The sequence below is a fragment of the Podarcis filfolensis genome (assembly GCF_964270895.1).
Source record: "Podarcis filfolensis genome assembly, chromosome: 1".
NCBI lineage: Eukaryota > Metazoa > Chordata > Lepidosauria > Squamata > Lacertidae > Podarcis > Podarcis filfolensis.
In genome coordinates this window covers 92882646-92904317 of record NC_139604.1, presented here as the reverse complement: position 1 = coordinate 92904317, position 21672 = coordinate 92882646, and the positions used below count along the sequence as shown (strand labels likewise).

Below are 21672 nucleotides of genomic sequence, written 5' to 3'. Positions count from 1 at the left end.
TGCTAGATTGGAGCAAATGTCAATCCAAAGAAAACCTGAATTGCTATTTGCTCCAATTGAATGGAAAAGAGTTGTTTGCCCATGGGGGAAAGGAGCAGGGCAAGAGGAAGTGCGGACGAGCCCTAGGAGAACACAATGCTGCTTGTATACTGTTTAAACTGGGCATTGGCAACATGTCTTCTGTAGGCAGACATGCAGCCAGAGAAGATTCCCTTGGTCCCTGAAATTAGGCTTGGAAGAATCATTCTATTGTAGGCGATACAGTAGGCTGCTGTGTGTACTTGGTTGTGCTGTGTGTGTTGTGCCTGTGTGTTTCTCCAGCTTGCAAATGTACTAAATGATTGTGTCTCTTAAATGCTACATGGAAAGTAACTTCCATGGCCTCTTCCTATAAGTGGGTGTTGCTAACACATTAACCCTACTCTGAAGTTCTTTGATCCCATGTCACTCAACACGGGAGCAAGGAGTGGGACCCCACAGAGAAACCATGACCTTGATGCTGCATGTTCCTCTGCTCCAAGTGTGCTGTGCAAGCTTCTGTAACAAGACAGCCTTTGTGCATATAGCTGTACACACAAAGACTTCAATAATATCTGTAAGATGGCAGCATAGGAGCAGGTGAGGGGAGACTGGAATGAAATCATCCAGGACATACTTTGATTGAAGACTTTTGAGAAGATACTTCTTAAGAGATAGAGGTGGCTTGGTGGATAGTGGTGGAACAGCTGGTACAGAAGGCATGTTTTTAGGGTGCTTGCTCAGCTTTGGCCAAAAACAAAACAGAACTGCGTCATGAAGGATTGTGTCATAGAGCAGGAGTCTCCAACCTTCTTGGGCCGAGGATATACCTGGAAATGTAAGAAACTGTCATGGGCACCACAAAATAACCATTTGACATAAGAAAGAACTGGTGATGCTATCCCCACTGACTCACACCAAGCAGCAGGCAACAATATCTACACCCCCTCCCCAAGAAAGCCCCCCACAGACAATGAAAATCAGGCAATGCACCCCCAAAGAAGCAGGCAACCAAAAATACCACCACAAATCATTCTTTACGTGTGTGACATCACCCCACTCCAACTAGACTTCACCTGTCTCCATGATTAGGTAGGTCAGTATTGAAATTTTCCACCGTTGTGTCTAGCTTGGATCTTTAGACAGAGCTGCAGGAGAAATCTAGCCCTTGAAGATGGGTCATGTCAGGGCACAAATCATGTGTAATGCTGGAACAAATGTCTGCAGTGTGCACATTGGACTTGGAAAGGGCAATAGCTTCCTCTTCTTGATAAGTTCTGATACCAGCACGAGCTGCAGAATCACGGAGCAGAGTGCAAAGTGTCATGTCATCTCTTCCTCCCACTTTTCTCTCTCTCCCCCACCCCTCGCCCAACCTTCACTTCTATAATAACTTAGTTTTGTGCTTCTTAGCATAAACCTCCTGAACTTGAGCAGCTCTTTTCTCCTGAGTCATGGACTTCCAGGACCTGCAGTTTCTGAGCTTGGGAGGTGCATAGTAGGTCAGTCATAACCCAAGTCAGCCGGAAAATGACAGCCATCTGTGTCACAGCCAAGGTAGGGGGTGGGGTGGAGAAGTGGATACCACTCACTGTTTCTCCAGCCAGAAATCTGCTTAGCACATGTAGAGATGAAGTCTTAGTAGACTGAGCAGTAAATCTCATTGTAAGCTGAATGGTGGAGAGTTGTGTGTTGTTTTTTTCTTCCTCCCAGCTGTGGCCATTGGTTTGTTCACAAATCCTTTTCAGCTGCATGTGTGTGTGTGTATATATATATATATATATATATATATATATATATATATATATTTCCATGGTCCTCCTTTTTAAAGAACCCCTCTGTTGTCAGCTTTCCTGGTATGTAGGTAATTGCATAATGGGCAAGACACGAAGGATTAGATAAATGGAAAATCAACTTCTTGGACAAGTTGTAAGATGCACACATCACGTTCTTAGATAAGAATAGTCTGAAAAGGCTTGTGAGGACTTTGTGTCACTGCTAATACTGCAGGAAAGAAATACTTTGCTTGGCTGAAACACAAGTAGCCATAGCCTTTTTGCCTATGTGAGGGTCCTGTGTCACAAACTGGGAGATAACTGATTGCACTTAGTTTTATTTCAGCACACATCATTTCTAATATTTAAAAACAAGGGTCTCCAAAACACTTGTTTTAAAATCTGGATGTGTTCTCATGAATAAAAAAGCACACAACTTGTGATCCGTCATGTTGAATGAATTCCTCACGTTGAATTGTGGTTACTATGGGTTGATATGTGGTTACGTATCAACCCATGATGGGGTGGATGGCAGAAGTGGGGCAACTCTGGATTGGTCTGTCAGACAACAATCTTTATCATTGTCTAAAGTAATTGGAGGCTTAGGGTACATTCATATGTGGGGATTAGGGCATCAATTTTCCTGATTATAATGCTAGCAATCCTATCTCAGATTCTACACTGCATTACCTGTTGCGTTATGGAACTGCAGCTTTTTGATCAATATACTGCCACGCCATGCTAAATTTTAAACGGTGGAAAAGAACTGTATGCCAAGATACCACTTGAAATTTGGTCATGTGAAATTGCAGTGGAAAATTATCGGGATTTTCTCGGTTAACGGTGTTGCAATCACATTCCCCCCCCCCCCCAGAAGCAAATAACACAGAAAAGAGCACCAAACTTCCACCGGATTTTGCTTTTGCAGCCACAGTCAGATACAACCTAGTGTCTGGTGAAGGCTGTCCCTTTGGCCATGCTCTCCCTATGGACTCCCTTCATTGCCATTTACTAATCTTCTTGTGATGGCTGTGTGCTGCCTCTGAATTCTGAGGAGAGTGCTTTAATGCTCAGATTCTGCTTACAGGCTTCCCATAGGCATCTGGTTGGCCAGGCCAGAATGTTGGACTGGGTAGGTCTTTGCCCTGAACCAGCAGATCTTGTTCCCAGTGGCACTCCAGTACTCTAGTATTTACACTGGACTACAGTGTTGATGATGTGGGAATATCCAAGTAGAGCCAGAGACAGGCAGGATTTATCTTCTCTAAAAGGTGGCAATAGCAGCTCTTTCATTCATCGCATGAATGTGGTGATTGGAATAACTTTTCCTGCAGCTGGGCTCGGTTTTGCCCTGTGCCAAAGAGAAGCCACACAAGTTACCCAGTGTTCTAATTTGGACCACAGCAGGGAGGGACAGTAGCCACCAACCAACTGCAAATAAAATGGGCCCATTGGTAGCGAGGTGGAGTCTTATTTCCTTCTGCCTCTGCTAAATTTGAATGTAGAAAGAAAACTTCCTATAAAAGTTGCGGGTGGCTTCATAAAAGAAAATACCCTTCATTTTCCTAATATAATTGGGTAAACTTCATGATTATCAGGCAGACCTTCATGGAAAACTTCCTGTTACTATAACGCTAATTGATCCTTGCATGCCTTGATACAAATGAAATTACATCTTATATAGTGATACATCAGGGGCCATAAACTAGATCCTAAACTAATAATTCCAGGGCTTTAATAAGTGCAACTTCTAACCTCTCACCTGAAATAGTTGCTTAGAACTCTCTGCAGACACCAGTGTCTTGGTACTGCTTTTCTTTAAGCTTGCATTTCAGATATTGCTAAGTGACTTCATGGTGGTGGTTTGGGTTTTTAATTTTATTTTAATATTAGAATAAAAATAAGATTTTATTTTAATCTGTCATGGATGCTTTAGCTGAGATTCCTGCATTACAGGGGGTCTAAGATTCTATGATTCGATTTATTATTCATGCCCCGCCCAGCTGACTGGGTTGCCCCAGTCACTCTGGGCGGCTTAAAGACGACTTAACAATCCAGGTATGATTTTTACCCTTTCAAGAATCATCTGGTTTGCTAAGCTTGATTCCAGACTATTGGAAATAGTAGCATAGTGGATCTCATAGGTGGCAACTATGTGGGGCCCTGGGTGCCCGGGAACCCACAATTGTAAAAAAGGAGGGAGCTGCCCCCCCAGATTCCACTTGGTGTCATGTCAGCATGCCCCATAGCATGTGTGTGTGGCATTGGCACCCCCCCGCGACGTGTGCAAGTGACGCCTGCACACCGCAGTGATGCCAGCACACTCCCGTGCACCCACTATCGTGGGGGCAAGGTTGCACGTCTGGTATGTCTCAGGCTCCGAGGAAGGGGGCACCTGGTGTTGTGTGTTCCTGGGAGGTCCAGTAACATCCTGAAGTAGGTCTTGGAAAAAGTTTACATTAAAAACAATATATGAAGCTGTCATTAATCCACCTGACCCAGTATTGTGTTTTCTAACTGACAATGGCATTCTAAGCCTGCTGGTTCAAGTGGGGGTCTTTTTGCAGCACCAGCTACCTGAGATTCTTTTGACTGGAGATACCAGGGACCAAGCCTTGCCAGTAAGTAGGCTACTGCACTTTATGTAACAACGAAGACCTGAGTGGGTCGAGTACCCCTTGATTTACCCCTTATTTACTTCATCATTTGAACATTCTTTGGGCAGAAAGATGCTAAGAAAGAGCTAGTTCTTTGTTCTTATATTTTGAAAATCTTGGTGGTGAGGTGGGAGAGAGATCTTGTTGAAATGCCGCTGTTGGGGTTAGTTCCTTGCACGCAATTTTGCACACAAACCGTGGCTCCCTGCACACAGCACTGTGTGCTGCTGAAGAAACTCCGAAAGTCTTTCTGCAAAAGCCACTAAGAGCAAAGCTTATACAGTGGTACCTTGGGTTACATACGCTTCAGGTTACATCCGCTTCAGGTTACAGACTCCGCTAACCCAGAAATATTACCTTGGGTTAAGAACTTTGCTTCAGTATGAGAACAGAAATCATGCAGCGGCGGCGCAGTGGCAGCGGGAGGCCCCATTAGCTAAAGTGGTGCTTCAGGTTAAGAACAGACCTCCAGAACGAATTAAGTTCTTAACCTGAGCTACCACTGTACTGGGCTATCTATGAAAACCATGCCTTCACTCCATGACCTTATTATTTGATGAAAGAGCTGGTCAAATCTTATCCAGTATTGTTACATCTTCATACTTTTCTCCGAAGCAGGTGACAATTGTCTGCCACAGACAGCTGGAAGTGAGGCCATCGCAGTAGACTTGCTAGGTGGGGGGAAATAACCAGCCTGCTTCTTCTGTTTTGCAGAATTCTCTGAATCTGGAGTGCATTACAACATGGTATGTTAGGACCGGTCATGTTTATGATGCTCTAGAATAAGGGATAGTTTAAGGTTTCCTTGGTGCTTGTGAAACAAGGGGGGAACAGTCAGAATACTGTATTCTATGAAAGCTGGAAGCACTGTGCTTGTACAGGCAATAATAAAGACCTGTTCTCTCCTCTCCCTTACCTGAGAAGAACTTGGCATCCTTAGGAACAGTTATGCCATGTAGCAACGTGATTTGTTTTTAGAGCCAAGTTTTGAGCTTGCATAAGACCAAGGAGAGGAAAAATACTGGCTGGGATTGGGAGAGAACTTGAATTCCATGTGCATGACTGGCATATGGCCTTTGCTAAAGATGCCTCCCAGGAACCTTTTAGGCACACACACACACACACACACACACACACACACACACACACACACACTCTTCTTAGAAACTAGGACTGGCCTGTAATGAAAAAAATGGTCATTTTCTTTTTCTTCTGGGTGACTTTGATGTGGTTGGTAATATTGAAAGGTTTACATGTTTGCAGTAGGTATGTGTGTTAAACAGGGTGTTTTCAGAAATGTAGACAATATGTCAGTGCAATAGCAGGAAAAAAGGGGAAGACTGATTTGCATCATTTCAGGGGCACATTCAATGTGGAATTTCCCACATTTCAAATCCGATGCAGGCACACATACAGACGTCTTCCAAGGATTTTGTGTGAATATATCTGTATGTGAAGGAATCTGCTCTAATAGTTTAGAATGAAATTTAATTTGTACAGTGCTGATAGACCTGCATTTGTGATCTCTCTTTCCCATTCTGGCAGAGCAGGATTTTTGGTTCTTGGTTTTGTGGCCCTTTTCTTAGTCAGAAGGCAGCCTTCCCCACTTTATAGGAACAGATTTCCGTGGTCTCTCTCTCTCTCTTTTTAATCTTAATTTAAAAAAATTAAAATTGTCAAGAATTTCACAATATGTCTGAATGCCTTGATTACATTACAAAACAAACAAACCAGTAAGAAGTATAGTACTTCCGGCATATGAACATACATCATTACTATACAGAAGAAAATAAGTGGATAAATTGTAAATTATACTGGTGTTCAATAAAGCTATTTTCATAGCTTAGTCATATTTTGGACTTCTCATTGGATTGTCTTCGTACTTTTTGTAAACAGCTGATATGATTCTTGGTGTTAGAAACACAGTTTGTTTGTTTAGAGCATATTTCTCTGTCAATATATTATAAAGTGAGACCATATTTCTACAAATTTATTCTCCTCATACCCTGTTTTCCACATATCGTAAATAATATGTTAACTTGGCATTAGAGCTAATTCCCAGAGCTTATTAATTCAGTCACTGCACAAAGGTAGCTTCTGGGTTCTCCAAGTTTGACTATATATCATGCTTTCTGCCACAATCATATAGGGGGTTAATTCAATATGTGAAGTTTAGCAACATAAATAATGGATCCAGCACCATGTTCGTACTGTTATATTTAAGATATTAATTTTGTAATCATTTTCCAGTATTTTTATGCTGAGAGACATGACCACCACATAAGAAAGTAATGGCTCTTGTTTTCTGCAGAGGCAGCACATTTTTGAATAACTAGTTCCAGTGTTTAGACAGGGCAGGGGGTAAAAAGAAAGCAAAGCACCAAACCCATCATAATGGGAGAATTAGAGTAACCCCACAAACCTGCATGGGGGTCTATGTTCCAGGGATCATGCCTAAAGCCAGAGTCACATATAGTCAAAACACTTTGGGTGCAATGATGGGTGGGATTGCCAAAGTCTTTTTTCCTCAAATGCCTGCCCCCTTTCCGCCCACCTTTTTAATTATATGTATTTGCCAAGCCTGTAAAGCTGAATGCACACAAGTTAAATGCATGTAAGTTGTGGGCTTACCGTACTCTTATTTTCTCTGCTACAGGTGATAGATAAACTTCTCAGAGTGACTGTGTATGTGTGTAAGTGCTTACTGTAGGCTGAAAGGGATGAAAAAGCAGGCAGGGCACACGCTCCGTAATGCACCGTTTACTTGCTCTGTACGATTTCCCGTGTGGGTTAATTAATTGAATAAAAGCCTAGAGAGTTAAATCATTTAATGTATTGCCTGTCTTGATAGCTATTGTGTGCTGCTTTCTTGTGATAAGCTATTACTGATGAGATGGCTGTTTCTTCTTAGCCTAAGCAGTTCATCTTTTAAAAAAAAGGAAGGAAGGAAGGAAGGAAGGAAGGAAGGAAGGAAGGAAGGAAGGAAGGAAGGAAGAAAGAAAGAAAGAAAGAAAGAAAGAAAGAAAGAAAGAAAACATGGAACCATTCCTGTTTATGCAATGACTTTGGGATGAGTTGTGGATCTGTCTATTTGATACTTGAACAAAGAAGAGTTATGCTGGTTGTTTTTAGGCAGGTGTTGTTGTTAATGCTGAGAACTGAGGCTGTGCCAAATTCTCCCAAGTAAATTCAGGGTGTAAAATGCCCTCTTTGCTGGGAGAGGTTCTCTTAAAAATGCATACCTTCATTTTTTTTTTGCACCTGTTACCACCTGCCATTTCCCCAGACTAGTTCTTTAACTGGATAGAGCTGCTTCTCTCTCTCTCTCTCTCTCCCTCTCCCTTCTATGACATGATCTCAGTCAATCAGAGATCATTGTGTGTTGTTGTTATTATTTATTAAATTTTATGCTACCCTTCATCCGAGGATCATAGGGTGGTTTACAGTATAAAAACACAAAAGTTTAAAAGGCCTTAGATTGTTGAATTAGACAAAGGCACCAGTTACTCAAAGGAGAAGAGGAACGTTTCTGCCTGGCTCCAAATGTAATGAAGGCACCAGGTAAACCTCCCTGGGAAGAACATTCCCCAGGTGGGAATAATTTATTCTTTATACCCTGCCTATCTGGCTGGGTTCCCCCAGCCACTCTGGGCGGCTTCCAACAGAATATTAAAATACAATAGTCTGTTAAACATTAAAAGCTTCCCTAAACAGGGCTACCTTCAGATGTCTTCTAAAAGTCTGGTAGTTGTTTTTCTCTTTGACATATGGTGGGAAGGCGTTCCACAGGGCGGGTGCCACCACCGAGAAGGCCCTCTGCCTGGTTCTCTGTAACTTGGCTTCTCACAGCGAGGGAACCGCCAGAAGGCCCTCGGTACTGTCAAAACCAGCACTTTGAGTTGGGCCCTCTTCTCGGCCTTTTGGCTAAGATGATGTGTAGTGTAGAAAGTATTTGGCAGCCACTGCAGTTGGGCCAGAATTGGCATTATATGCTCAAACTGTCTTGCTCCAGTGAGCAACCTGGCTGCTGAATCCTCTGCTACTAGCTGATGTTATAGAACAAATTGCAGTAATTTAGCCTAGAGGTTACAAAGCATAGACAACAGAAGTTAGGCTATCCCTGTCCCAGATAGGGGTGCAGCCAAACCACCAACCAAAGCTGATGGAAGGCACTCTACACCACGGAGGTCACCTGAGCCTCAAGCAACAGCAAAGGATTCAGGAGTACCTGCTTCTTAAGAGGGTGTGTAATCCCATCAAGAGCAGCTAACCTCCCATCCATCTAGACTAGGGAACCACCCATTAACATCCTTATCTGGATTAAGCTTCAATTTATTGGCTCTCATCCAGTCCATTATTGAGGCAAGACTATGGTCTGGCACATCCACTGCCTCACCTGCAGATGTAAAGTAGAAATAGAGCTGTGAGTCATCAGCATATTGCACCAGATAACTCCACTCAGTGGTTTGATGCAGATGTTAAACAGCATGGTGGATAAAATGGTACCCTGAGGAACCTCACACTGAAAGGTCCATGGAGCCAAAGAACACTCCCAAGCATTACCCTCTGGAAATGTCCATCCAAGTAGGACCAGAACCACCGTAAAGCGGTGCCACCCACCCTTAACTCGAACAGCTGCTTCAGAAGGATACCATGGTTTCTGTGTGAAAACTGGGCCTATAAATCCTGGCTGAAACGGATCTAGATAATTTTGCCCAACTGCTTTGCCCTCACTCTGCAGTGGGAGATGTTTCCATTTCCACAGCAACTGAACCATTGCCTTCTTTTTGTGAAGATGGCAACTGATTTTATTTCGTGGAAGACTTTTGCAGGCATTCCAATAAAACACACTCATTGTTTCACTAGTATTTATCACATTTTCATTTACTCTTAATTTGCAAGACAGAATTAGAGTAACATACTAAATATTACTAAATAAATGTTATTTACCCTTTGCAACCACAGCATGAACCTGATGGGTTTGCATGGACTGTAATTTTTCTCACACCTTGAGTGCAAGTGAGGGAGCATGCATTCTTATTGTCAGCCACAAACTGCCTCTATGCTGGAAATTTGAACAAGGACTTGTTGAGAGTCATTGTTTGTTTCTCTCCCTCCTCCTCTTGCTTCTCCAGAGATCCGATAAAAGATTTGGAGCCTTTTACCCGTAGTGATAAGGAATCTCATAAGTAAGAAAAACATTTGAATATGAATGAGCAGCGTTTTTCTAAGGCGTTTTTTACAACCATGCTTTGTGGTTTTTATTGTTTTACTAATGGATTTTAATATAGTTGCCTCCTCCGAGACTTTGGAATGCAGGACAGGTTAAAAAATAAATCCATAGTCATCAATCTCATATCTCTTGTAATATCATCAGTTACAATGGGGCATCATAATGTCCACAATAAGTGCCTTTAATTTCTTTCTAGCTTTCCAAACACACAATTCGTGCTGATTCTTGTATTTTGTTCCCTCAGCCTCTACTTCTGTTGGTCGATTGCTAGAGGTCCTGTGTGTGTATTTGGTACAAATTCTACCATAAGACCGTTTTAAAAACAAACAAGCCACTTGTGGGAAAATTGTTATTGCTAAAGCATGTTTTCGTAAGCTAGTGCGTGCTTTATCAGTGAGATCCCTGTCTCCTGCTCCAGAGATTAATGGGTGTGGGTTTATCTCATGATCTGGGTAATGTAATGAAGATACAAAATTTATGTCCTCTTCTCAGGTATCACCTGTTTTTCTTTGTGCATGTTAATTCCACTATTTTGTTGGTACAGGTAGGTAGCTGTGCTGGTCTGCCGTGGTTGAAACAAAATGAAAAAATAGCACCTTGGAGACCAACTAAGTTTGTTATTGGTATGAGCTTTTGTGTGCTATAAATCAAAGTGCAAACATTTGTAGAAGGCATCAGGGTCATAATAAGGACAGGACATTATTAGTCTATTTGATAACCTAGCTATGGGCAAAAATGGCCTCTGTCTCAACTGTCAAAATAAGAAATAAAGTGCATGGCTAGGTACAGATAGTCTTGACTGTTCTGCAGCTTTTTCACGGACCCTGCTGAATGGAGCTTATGCACTACAGTTTAATAGCTTCTGATATAGTGCATATAGGGCCAGATGCCTATTTTGCTGAGGTGGTTCAGCTGGAGCAGAAGATAGATTCTTTCAACAGTCTGGGAAATCTGCAAAAAATGAGTATTATGGAATTAAGAAAACTTTTGGGTTCGAAATGATTTGACAATCTGGTTCTCTGAAACAGCATATATTTTGATAGGTTCAGAAGCGTCTTCAGCATTATTACATACTCGCCAATATTTTTCTGGCTTTCCATATTGAGGTCATAGCAAATGTTGGAACATCACATCTGTTTTAGATATGCATCTTCAGCAGATGAAACCCCGAAGCTGTGCTTGACAGGTACCTCCTGACAAAGTCCTGTGGGGTTTCTTACAGATTTGACGCTGTAGTGATGAGCTGAAGTTTTTGTGCAAGCTGTCATTAAGGGAAAGCAAATAAAAGTTGTTGCGGAAAACGTTGGGGCTACACTGACGTGTTCTACAGCAGATGCACAATGTAGCGCACGTACTTGCATGCTTACAACACCCTATGCATGTGCTGTTTGGGAGTCCCTGACCAGTCAGGTTTTCCAGAGGCATGGACATGGATGCTTAACCATACGTATTTTAATTCCCATCTGATGTGATGGCTGCAGATAATGGCACAGTCCCAATGTTTGTTTCCTGCAACAGGAGTAATATGTAGTTCTGCCATAAGCAGAGATGCAGCAGCAGAGCTGCTATTGGAACATCAGAGGGGGGTGGGTGTAGAATGTTCGCCACTTTGAGGGCTGCTTCACATGTGTTAGGAAAAACCTGTAAGGCTGTGTACCCACCTGCAAAGCACATGATGATTCATATATGCCTGTTTTGTTGAGACACAGAAGCAGCAAAATGGATGCAATCCTAGTTGCACATGGTGACTTATCTGCATTTTGCATACTCCTTAACCTACACAAAATATCTGAAGCGGTCCTGTGGATAAATGAGCTCCATGATGTAGTAGCTATCTCCTTTTCCCTGCAACTCCCCCTGGTTTCATTGCTGCTGCATTGTGTTGCTCTGAAGGAAAAGCCCTTTTCAGTTGGGTGATTTTGGACAGGGCCAAGAAAGTAAATGAGAGGTGTATGGAGGAGGGTGGTAAGTGAGAAGACTAGCCACTTTTTGCAAGCTTGTTAAAGTAGCGTCTTAAATCCCCTTAGTTGGGTAACTTGTCTCCTGCCCTTACAAGTTTTGATTATACCCTTCGGTCTTGGGGGGGGGGGGAAATCTGCATGCTTTATCCTTGCTTGACTGTGGTTGAAAAACTGGTGAATATAGGTATGAAATGCACGTCCACACACCACAAGGAGGCTGGTGATTAGAGATTTTAACACAGCATTTTAACTGAGCAGAGTTTTGCTTTATTGTGGGGGGCGGCGGCGGGGCAGGAATCTCAATTCTTTACGAGGTTTTTCAGAAAATTGTGGCAGATGCTGTTTTTATTAGATAAATACGTGTCCTTGTGTACATATGGGGGATTTTTAAGCTTAATGAAGCGTGGGTCATCACACTTATTTCTGTCTGTTTGCTTTATTGACTGTAGGCAAGTGTCTTGAATGCCCTTCATATAGAATTGTCTCATACAAGTCAGGCTATTGGTTCATCTAGCTCAGTACTGTCTGCTCCATAGCCGTGCCTCCTCAAAGACTTAGACAAGAACTTTCTCAGCCCCTTCTGACATCCTTTTAACTGGAGACACCAGTCATAGCAGCCGAAAAATCCCCCCAGGCCATCTGGAAGCCCATTGGATCCATCCGCCTCCAAGGGAGGACCATCCTAACACAATGGTACCTCGGGTTAAGAACTTAATTCGTTCTGGAGGTCCATTCTTCACCTGAAACTGTTCTTAACCTGAAGCACCACTTTAGCTAATGGGGCCTCCTGCTGCCACTGCGCCGCTGCTGCATGATTTCTGTTCTCATCCTGAAGCAAAGTTCTTAACCTGAGGTAATATTTCTGGGCTAGCGGAGTCTGTAACCTGAAGCGTATGTAACCTGAAGCGTATGTAACCCGAGGCACCACTGTAGGTGTATTTTTTTGTTCCCTCATTATATATCTTCAGGGGCCAGGCAAAAACTTTCCTCCGTAACCAGGACTTTGGCCTTTAATTGTCTGTGGCCTTCAAGAGGTGGTGGTGGGATGTTTTTAACGTACTTCCCCTCTCTTGGTTTTAATGTATCCATGTGTGGTTTTTGTTTGTCTGTTTGGTGGTAAGTCACTTTGGGTTGCCCTGGACAAGATAAAGCGATCAACACATTCAACACAAATAATAATAATAATAATAATAATAATAATAATAATAATAATACAGAGCCTTATCCATAGTGCATGTGCTGAAGTTGTATTATCTGTGATTAATTAATAGACACAGATGCTTTAAAAAATAACAGAAGACTGTATGATCCTTTGGTGTTGTGCTATGCTTGTGTTGTGCTGGCCTCATTTGCACAGAATGCTAAGCTGCCCCTGGCTTAGGGTTACGAGAATGAGCTGCAGCCTTGGGTATTGGATATCAACCCATATCCCTTTTCAAGTGTTCCTAGGCTCCAGCTGCGGGTGATGTGTGGCATGCTTGCAGTGAATGAAATGCTCAGTGTCAGCATTGGCAATTTAATCCATTTTGAAAACTTTATGTATAGCTCAATATTTGCAGTGCCTTTCACATGTAATGTGACTGTTGTGAGATTTCGCAGCGCTGTCATGAGATCTTGACGGAAGTCGCTGACACTTGACTTCTCCGTCATGGGGGAGGTGGGGCACACATGGAGACACCACCCCTGCCTCAGTCCACCTCATGGGTGAGCCAGCCATGTCCGTGCTTCTAAGCATGTGAGACGGGCCCATTTCTCACCATGCCCAATCGGAGACCGGGTGGGAAGTCCACAAGGAGGACTCTCTTCTACTGTCATTCCCCCTTGGTGGCTAGTAGTCATTGATAGTCTTATCTCCCTTGGATTTGTCAAATCCTCTTTGAATGCAATCAAAGTTGATAGTCACCACTACCCCTGGTGGTAGTGGACTCCATCGTTCAGCTTTGTGCTGTGAGAAGGACTTCCTTTTGCCTGTCCTGCACCTTCCTTCAGTTTCATTGGGTGACCCCTGGGGTCTGGTATAAAAAGTTCTCCCTCTCAGCATCATGCATGATGTTACGGGGCACCCCAATCTCTGAGCGTGTGTGTTTTCAGGGTCTTGGCACTTAATCAGGGTTTGCATTCCCTTTGGAATGAGACACACAGCGGAGGCCATGCTGTCTTTATGATATATGGTTTTATTTACATATAAATACAGCCTGAGTCGGGTGGAGCCGGGATTTCCAGCATTCACATCTCAAGAGGTGCTTGCTTCCTATGGAAGCGCAGCATTGGATTCAAAGGCAGCCAGGCAGCCATCTCTGTGTCTCTTTACCCCAGCCGGCTGCAGTCAGCCTGAATGGCTTCTGCCCCATTGATTATTCTTTTTCTCACAAGCCCTTGCCAAATGTGACTTCCCTTTCCACTTCTATCATTGCCCACTATAATCCTGGCAACCTTCCCCTCTGTCCCTGGCATGGTCCCCCCCCATCAAGTAAATCAACTGATGTTCTGCCCCCTAACACGAAGCCTGCCCCCCAACATAAATCCTGGCTACACCATGGTCCCTGGCAGAGTCTTCTGCCTTGTGAATGGCTTCTCTTGGTGGGTTAATTACTGGCCATTTCAGCCTTTGTTTCTGAATGGCTTATCCCCAGCCAGCTATGTTGAACCCGGCTGGCTTGTTATTCCTAAACTTATCCCCACAGTGTGGAGCACAGTTTTACTCAAACCTTGATTGATTCCGAATTTTACTAATTCCAGGAATTATGGGTGCCCCTGCACCCACAAACTCTGGGGCCTGAACACATATAGCAACAATTTTTTAAAAGCTGCCGAGCGATAAGTTCTACAGGTGAAGCATTTCCTAGGACAAAAATGCAATGGGGAAAACTTCACCAATAATATTTCTGCTTGCCCCACTTGGGAACATAGCAAGGAAAAAAGAGAGAGATGTCAGCAGGGTGGGAGAGAAGAAACTTGGCCGCAGTAGTAAGCTGTTGAGGGAGAACTTGGGGGAAGGAGGTTTATAGGGAGAGATGACTTGAACCAAGACAGAGAAGCAGGCCTAGCAAGGGAGAGAGCAAATCAGAAAGTAGGGCTAAAGCCTAGAAAACCACATGATTTGCAGAAAGTGAGAGAAGGAGAAAGTGTGGTGGAGAGAGGTGCAAAGAGCTGCTATTATTGAATGAGTCACATCCCATGTAACTGTGATTCTGACGGCTGATTCCTTACCATTTCCTATATTTAACTTTAATGAGAAAACACAACCTTCCCCTCCTTTCATTCTTTCCAGAGCTGATGCTTTGGCTTTGTGTTATTTGGGGGAGCTCCTATATCCCACCTTTATCTTCCTCACCCCCCCCGCCTCTCTCTCTCTCTCTCTCTCTCTCTCTCTCTCTCTCTCTCTCACACACACACACACACTTTTTTTTTAAATAAATTTTTTATTGGTTTTTCAACACATATTAAAAGACAATACAACACAATACATAAACAAACAAACATATAAACACGTATAATTTCTTAACCTTTTTTTCCTTAAACCTTCTTTCAGCGACTTCCCCATACCTCCCCTTTCTGCGTCCCTGTTTTAAATCTTTCCAGCAACCCCTAATTTCAATTACTTATAGCACTTTCTTTAAATCTTTTTTTCTCATATCCAATTGTTTGTCACTGCAATTCTATTTTGCGTTACCCAGAACATTTTAACACTCATTAATTTTACAACAGTTCTTAAGATAAACTTTAAATTTCTTCCAATCTTCTTCCACCGTCTCTTTCCCTTGGTCACGGATTCTGCCAGTCATCTCAGCCAGTCCCATGTAGTCTATCACCTTGGTCTGCCATTCTTCCAGTGTGGGTAGCTCTTGTGTCTTTCAATACTTTGCTAAAAGTACTCTTGCTGCTGTTGTAGCATACATAAAGAACGTCCTATCTTTCCTTGACACCAATTGGCCTACCATGCCCAGGAGGAAGGCTTCTGGTTTCTTCACGAAAGTGCATTTAAGCACCTTTTTCATTTCATTATAAATCATTTCCCAGAAGACCTTAATCCTTGGGCACGTCCACCAAAGGTGGTAGAAAGTACCTTCAGATTCCTTACATTTCCAACATTTATTATTGGGCGTATTATAAATTTTTGCAAGCTTGACTGGGGTCATGTACCACCTATAGATCATTTTCATAATGTTCTCTCTTAAGGCATTACATGCCGTAAACTTTATACCGGTAGTCCATAACTGTTCCCAGTCAGCAAACATAATGTCATGACCAATGTCTTGTGCCCATTTAATCATAGCTGATTTAACCGTCTCATCCTGTGTATTCCATTTCAACAGCAAGTTATACATTCTTGACAGATTCTTAGTATTGGGTTCCAATAGCTCTGTTTCTAATTTTGACCTCTCCACCTGGAAGCCAATTTTCCTGTCCTGTTTGAAAACTTCATTTATCTGGTAATAATGAAGCCAGTCTCTTACTTTGGACTTCAATTTCTCATAACTCTGCAATTTCACTTTTCCCTCCTCATGTTCTATAATTTCCCAATATTTTGGCCATTTGGATTCCATATTAAGTTTTTTCACTTCCTTAGCTTCCATTGGTGACAACCACCTAGGGGTTTTGCTTTCCAACAAATCTTTGTAATGAATCCAAACATTGTATAGTGCTTTCCTAACAATATGGTTTTTGAAACCTTGGTGGGTTTTAACCTTGTCATACCATATATATGCATGCCAGCCAAATCTGTTATTGAACCCTTCCAAATCCAAAATGTCTGTGTTTTCAAGAAGCAGCCAGCTTTTCAGCCAGCAAAAAGCCGCTGATTCATAATACAGCTTTAAGTCCGGCAGGGCAAACCCCCCTCTTTCTTTTGCATCAGTTAGTATCTTAAATTTTATTCTGGGCTTTTTGCCCTGCCAGACAAAACTAGATATGTCTTTTTGCCACCTCTTGAAACAATCCATTTTATCCAAAATCTGCAATGTTTGAAACAAAAACAACATTCTCGGCAAGACATTCATCTTAATAACAGCGATTCGGCCTAACAAGGAAAGTCTCAAATTTGACCATACTTCTAAATCTTTCTTAACTTCTGACCAACATTTCTCATAGTTATCTTTAAATAAATTCACATTCTTAGATGTCAAATTAATCCCCAGGTATTTCACCTTCTTTGCTACCATTAAACCAGTTTCACTCTGGAACTTCTCTCTTTCAGCAACTGTTAGGTTTTTATCCAATACTTTCGTTTTTTGTTTGTTCAACTTAAATCCTGCTACTTGACCAAATACTTGTATTAGCTCTAAAACTCTTCTCGTACTAGTGTCTGGCTCTTGTAAAGTTAATACTAGATCATCTGCAAATGCTCTCAATTTATATTGTTTAGCTCCGACCTGAATCCCTTTAACCAGCTGGTCCCCTCTGATCATGTTTAACAAAACCTCCAAGACAGATATAAAAAGTAATGGGGATATTGGGCACCCCTGTCGTGTCCCTTTTTCAATGGCAAATTCTTCTGTTACCACATTATTTACAATCAGTTTTGCTTTTTGTTCAGAATAAATTGCACCTATACCATTCTCAAAACCTTGGCCTACCCCCATCCCTTGGAGATTCTTTTTCATAAAACTCCAAGATATATTGTCAAAGGCTTTCTCCGCATCCACAAATATTAATACTGCCTTAGTATTAATATTAACTTCCAGCAACTCCATAATATCTATTATGTTTCTCACATTGTCTGACAAATGTCTTCCTGGAAGAAAGCCTGCTTGGTCTTTATGAATCTCCCCCACCAAAACTCTCTTCCACACACACTAAGTAGATTGTGTGTAGAGGCATATATTATTTCAGATGGGAACCCATTATGGAAGTACACTCACTTCATTTCAAGCAAATATACCATAACCGTACTCACTGGGTGTAAAGGAAGCGTGTTCCTCTACCCCCACCCCCACCCCAGTTTTGTAACAGAAGCATAATTTGTGCAATTCTGGTTGGCTGGCCTTTGTGTCAGTCATGGAGCCACTCCTGCCCTTCCTCAGAGCATGTTAAATGGATATTTAATTATTTTTCTTTCTTTTTCTATCTAGCTGTTTTATTTTACCTGTAAGCAGCTTTGAGTCCCTGACGGGGAAACAGGTGGGGAACCAACCAACCAACCAACCATAATAAAGTGGGAGAAAATGTATAAAATAATCAGGGGTTTCCACATGGCAGTTTATTGCTGTCTTGGGGCTGCTCATGCAGCCACACAGAGTTGTCCTCATCAAAAAGCCATCCCGTATTATTTCCCCATTTGATCCACACTTGCTAGGCGGTGTCCAGTGTCCATGTTCCATTAGCACAAGGATTAACATTTGCACAACAGAACTCCCACATGTGCACCCCACACCCTTCCCAAATCTGCTCTGGAGGGTTGGTGAAATCCCCAGAACAGATTTGGCAGGTGGGTGTGGGGAGGTGGGGGAGCCCCATTGCGCAAGAGTAAATCCTCACACTGACACACTTTGTGCCTCTTTGGATACAAGCCACCTTTTCTGTGGAAAATTGGATAAGTAGAAACAACAGGAGAATCAGAGGGGGTGTGTGTGTAACATTTTGATGTGGTGGATGCTTTGTGGGTGCTAAGAAAAATCTTCATCTATTGGGAAGCAGCAAGCCCCCAATAAACTGCACCGTGGGGGCTCCCTTGAACAAATGCTTCAGCAGGGAACCATGTATGCCCTCCTTGGAAGAAAGGACCTAGAATGCATGCACCTGCTGCTGTTTCTGTTGGTGTCTTTGTACAGTCACAGTGGCTAATCTAGAACATTCCTTGGCAGAGAATTCTGAGGTGTCCCCATTTATTTGCTTTCTGAGAGCTTCTGGGAATTGCTGTGCGACTGGTGATTGAAGAATATATTGGGGGATCTTACATCTGCTTTCTTTCCCTTAAAAAGTAATCCTATAGCTGGCTTTGCAATCATGGACGTACCCAGATTTTTTGTTGGGGGGGGCAGAACCTCAGTTTGCTATATCTTTTTATTGAATTTTATTGACGGGGGGGGGGGGGCAGCTGCAGTCACAAAGCTATTGTGTACATTTCCTCAATTTTTAAAATTCTTATTTTCTAGGTGTGTTGTCGTGCTGTTCAACCCCAGGAAAAATAAGCAACATCATATTCTGAATAGTTCCAGGTAAGTGAAACCCAGAACTCTGAGTGGTGGTTTGTCCATTTTTTGGGAAGGAAAATGCAAGAGCCCCTTGAACAACAAAAATAATAATCAATAATTTTATTATTTATATGCTACCCATCTGACTGGGTTGCCCCAGACACTCTGGTTGACTTCCAACAAAGTAATAAAACACAAAAAACCTCAAACATTAAGAACTTCCCTGGGCTTCAGATGTCTTTTAAAAGTCAGGTCACTGTTTATTTCCTTGACATCTGATGGAAGGGCGTTCTAACAGGGCAGGCATGACTGCAGAGAAGGCCCTCTGCCTGCTTCCCTGTAACTTCACTTCTCACAGTGAGGGAACTGCCAGAGGGCCCTCGGCGCTGGATCTCAGTTTCTGGGCTGAATGCTAGGGGTGGAGAAACTTCTTAAGGTATACAGAGCCAAAGCCGTTTAGGGCTTTAAAGGTCAGCACCAGCACTTCTGGATTAGTTGTAGTTTTTGAGTCCCCTTCAAAAGCAGCCCCATACAGAGCACATTGAAGTAGCCCAAGAGAAAGATAACCAGCACATGTGCCACTCTGGTGAGACAGTGCGCAGGCAGGTAGGTGCTTGGCTGGCGTAACAGATGGAGCTGGTAGACAGCTCCCCTGGATACAGAATTGACCTGTGCCTCCACAAACAGTTGTGAGTCCAAAATGACTGTGCACCTGGCCCTTCAGGTGCACAGTTACCCCATTCAGGACCAGGGAGTCCCCCACACCTACCTACTCCGTATCCCCCAAAACAGTACAGAGAAGTTTAAATGACTTCTTACCTGATGCCAATAGTTTTAAATTGTTCAAGGTTCCTTAAGGTATAGGTGTTAAGAACAGCACCAAAAAACCCGTTAACAGAATATGTTCTTACGTGTCCAGGCTATGCTGCTGTTTCTGTCATAATGTGTTATGAAATTATCTAGGTTGTTGTTCTGGATAGAACCCCTCTTTCCTCTGGGTATGGCTCCTTATCAGATTAACGGCTCAAATAAAGTTAGTTGGCAAAGTATCCAGGAGAGAGAGAGAGAGACCATCGGCTTCACATGGATGCATAAGGAATTCTTCCATGTTTATTTTGCACACCCATACCTGCAGCCAAACCGTAATGCATGAAAAGCTTTAAAAGCCACAATTTGTTCTAGTATGTCGTATCTCTTCAGCATCTCACTGATTCAGAGCGCAACGTTTGGAATTACTTAACACTGTTAAGCTCACCTGGCAAAGATTGTCTTGGCTATGTTTTCATTCACACAAACCCGCTTACATGTTTATGTGGGAGTTGAAAATTCATCAGCTCTTCACCCAGTGTCAGTACTGTTTCACAATAAGCTCTCCTCTCTTTACACAGAAAAACTATTACAGCCCTTGCTTTTTCTCCTGATGGAAAATACCTGGTTACTGGAGAGGTAAGTGATGGCAACTGATGGCCTGAATGCTCATATAGGAAGCTGATAGGCCTCATGGTCCAGAGATACAAATGCCTTCTTCTCACAACTATCCCAACAGACTAAAAAGGCTGGATTTGAGTGAGGCCTTTTCCTGTCCTCCCAGAATGAAGAAGAGGGCCCTGGCTCCATTAAAGAGTTGCCTGATGGGAGTGAGGGTTGCGTGGGGAATAGCTAGTATGGATGGGTGCTTTCTAAATCTTTCAGAACAGGGAAGATTTGCATTTTGAGAGCAAACTACTTCTCTCCCAGTAAATGCTGGAAGATTCTAGAGTTGGAGGAGCTGTGTGAGCATCCATAATGTGTGGCTGGGCTCTGGGAAGAGCCATTGTTTAGTGGCAGATCATATTTTTCACCTGTAGGAGGTTCTGTCTTACAGAATAAGATTATAGATGGAAACCCTGGAAAAGACCTCTCCAATGCGGGAGATCTACTGTTCCCTAGAATCGTATTTTGACCCAGATGTCCTGTTAGTCTGACTCAGTATAAGGCGGCTCCTTATCTTATTAGGAAAATATGTCCATATGTTTAGATAAAAAAGGGATAAGAATCTCCCTCTCTCCCAAGAGTGGGGGAATAGGAGGGGTGTTTCACATTGAGAATGTATGATTATCTGATTAAAAGATCCATAAGGGAACTCTTAATTTGCCAGCGTGTTATGATTTGGCCAAAGCATTTAAAGAGGAAACCCGCATGAGCTCAGTTGCTTATCTGGTCTCAGTAGGTTTGCTTTTAAAACTATTTTCTAGGGAGCGAGGATCAGACATTTGGACAAATGAAAGCACAGATTGGATTTGCAGGGTGGGAGTTAGCTGAGGGCCCTAAACATGCCTCTCCCCACCCCTTATTCGTTCAAGGGAGAAAGTAGAGGAAGTCGACCAAAGGTCCCTATTGCTGCTTTCCTCCTTGGATTTTACCCTTCAGGATACAAAGAGAACAACGTTAACAGTCTTACTTAATTTTTTTAAGAGAGGAAAGGAAAGCACATTTGGAAGGAGGCCTTGAGAATAGTGACAAAGATCCTGGTGTCTGTGGCTTTGGCTGGGTTTAGTTGCTGGCAGAAAGTTTTTCCCTTTGAGAGATGCATAAAAGGAGGACAAAGATGACTGCATTCAGTTTCTAATGCAGACCAGATACACAATGCTCATACTGTAAGTGTAATGAAGCCTGAATTGATGAATGCTGGAAGCCCACAAAAATGTTGACTGTCCTCTTCTTGTCCATGTTGGACGGCTGCCAGAGATGTCTTCTGAGGCGGATTCCTATTGGGCCCTGCACACAAACATTCCTTTTTTTTATTACCCCAGATGCCTTGGACTTTAAATATCAAATTTAAGAGATGATTACCTCCCCACGCTGCAAAAAGACGAGTAATAATTAATGAAATAATTAGTGAAATGTCCTTTCTCC

General features: G+C 42.6%; 1 protein-coding gene and 1 long non-coding RNA gene across 13 annotated transcripts in view; both read left to right on the top strand.

The window, feature by feature from the left end:
• LOC310766305 overlaps positions 1–21672 on the top strand; it is an 818379-nt gene that overhangs the window by 690922 nt on the left and 105785 nt on the right. The gene's annotated exons all lie outside the window — the stretch shown is intronic.
• MAPKBP1 (mitogen-activated protein kinase binding protein 1) overlaps positions 1–21672 on the top strand; it is a 117075-nt gene that overhangs the window by 48775 nt on the left and 46628 nt on the right. For all 12 annotated transcript variants that reach the window (XM_083609723.1, XM_083609730.1, XM_083609726.1 and 9 more), the window contains exons 4-5: positions 18739–18801; positions 20166–20223. In XM_083609723.1, coding sequence (XP_083465849.1) covers positions 18739–18801; positions 20166–20223 — 121 coding nt within the window. The remainder of the gene's footprint in view (positions 1–18738; positions 18802–20165; positions 20224–21672) is intronic.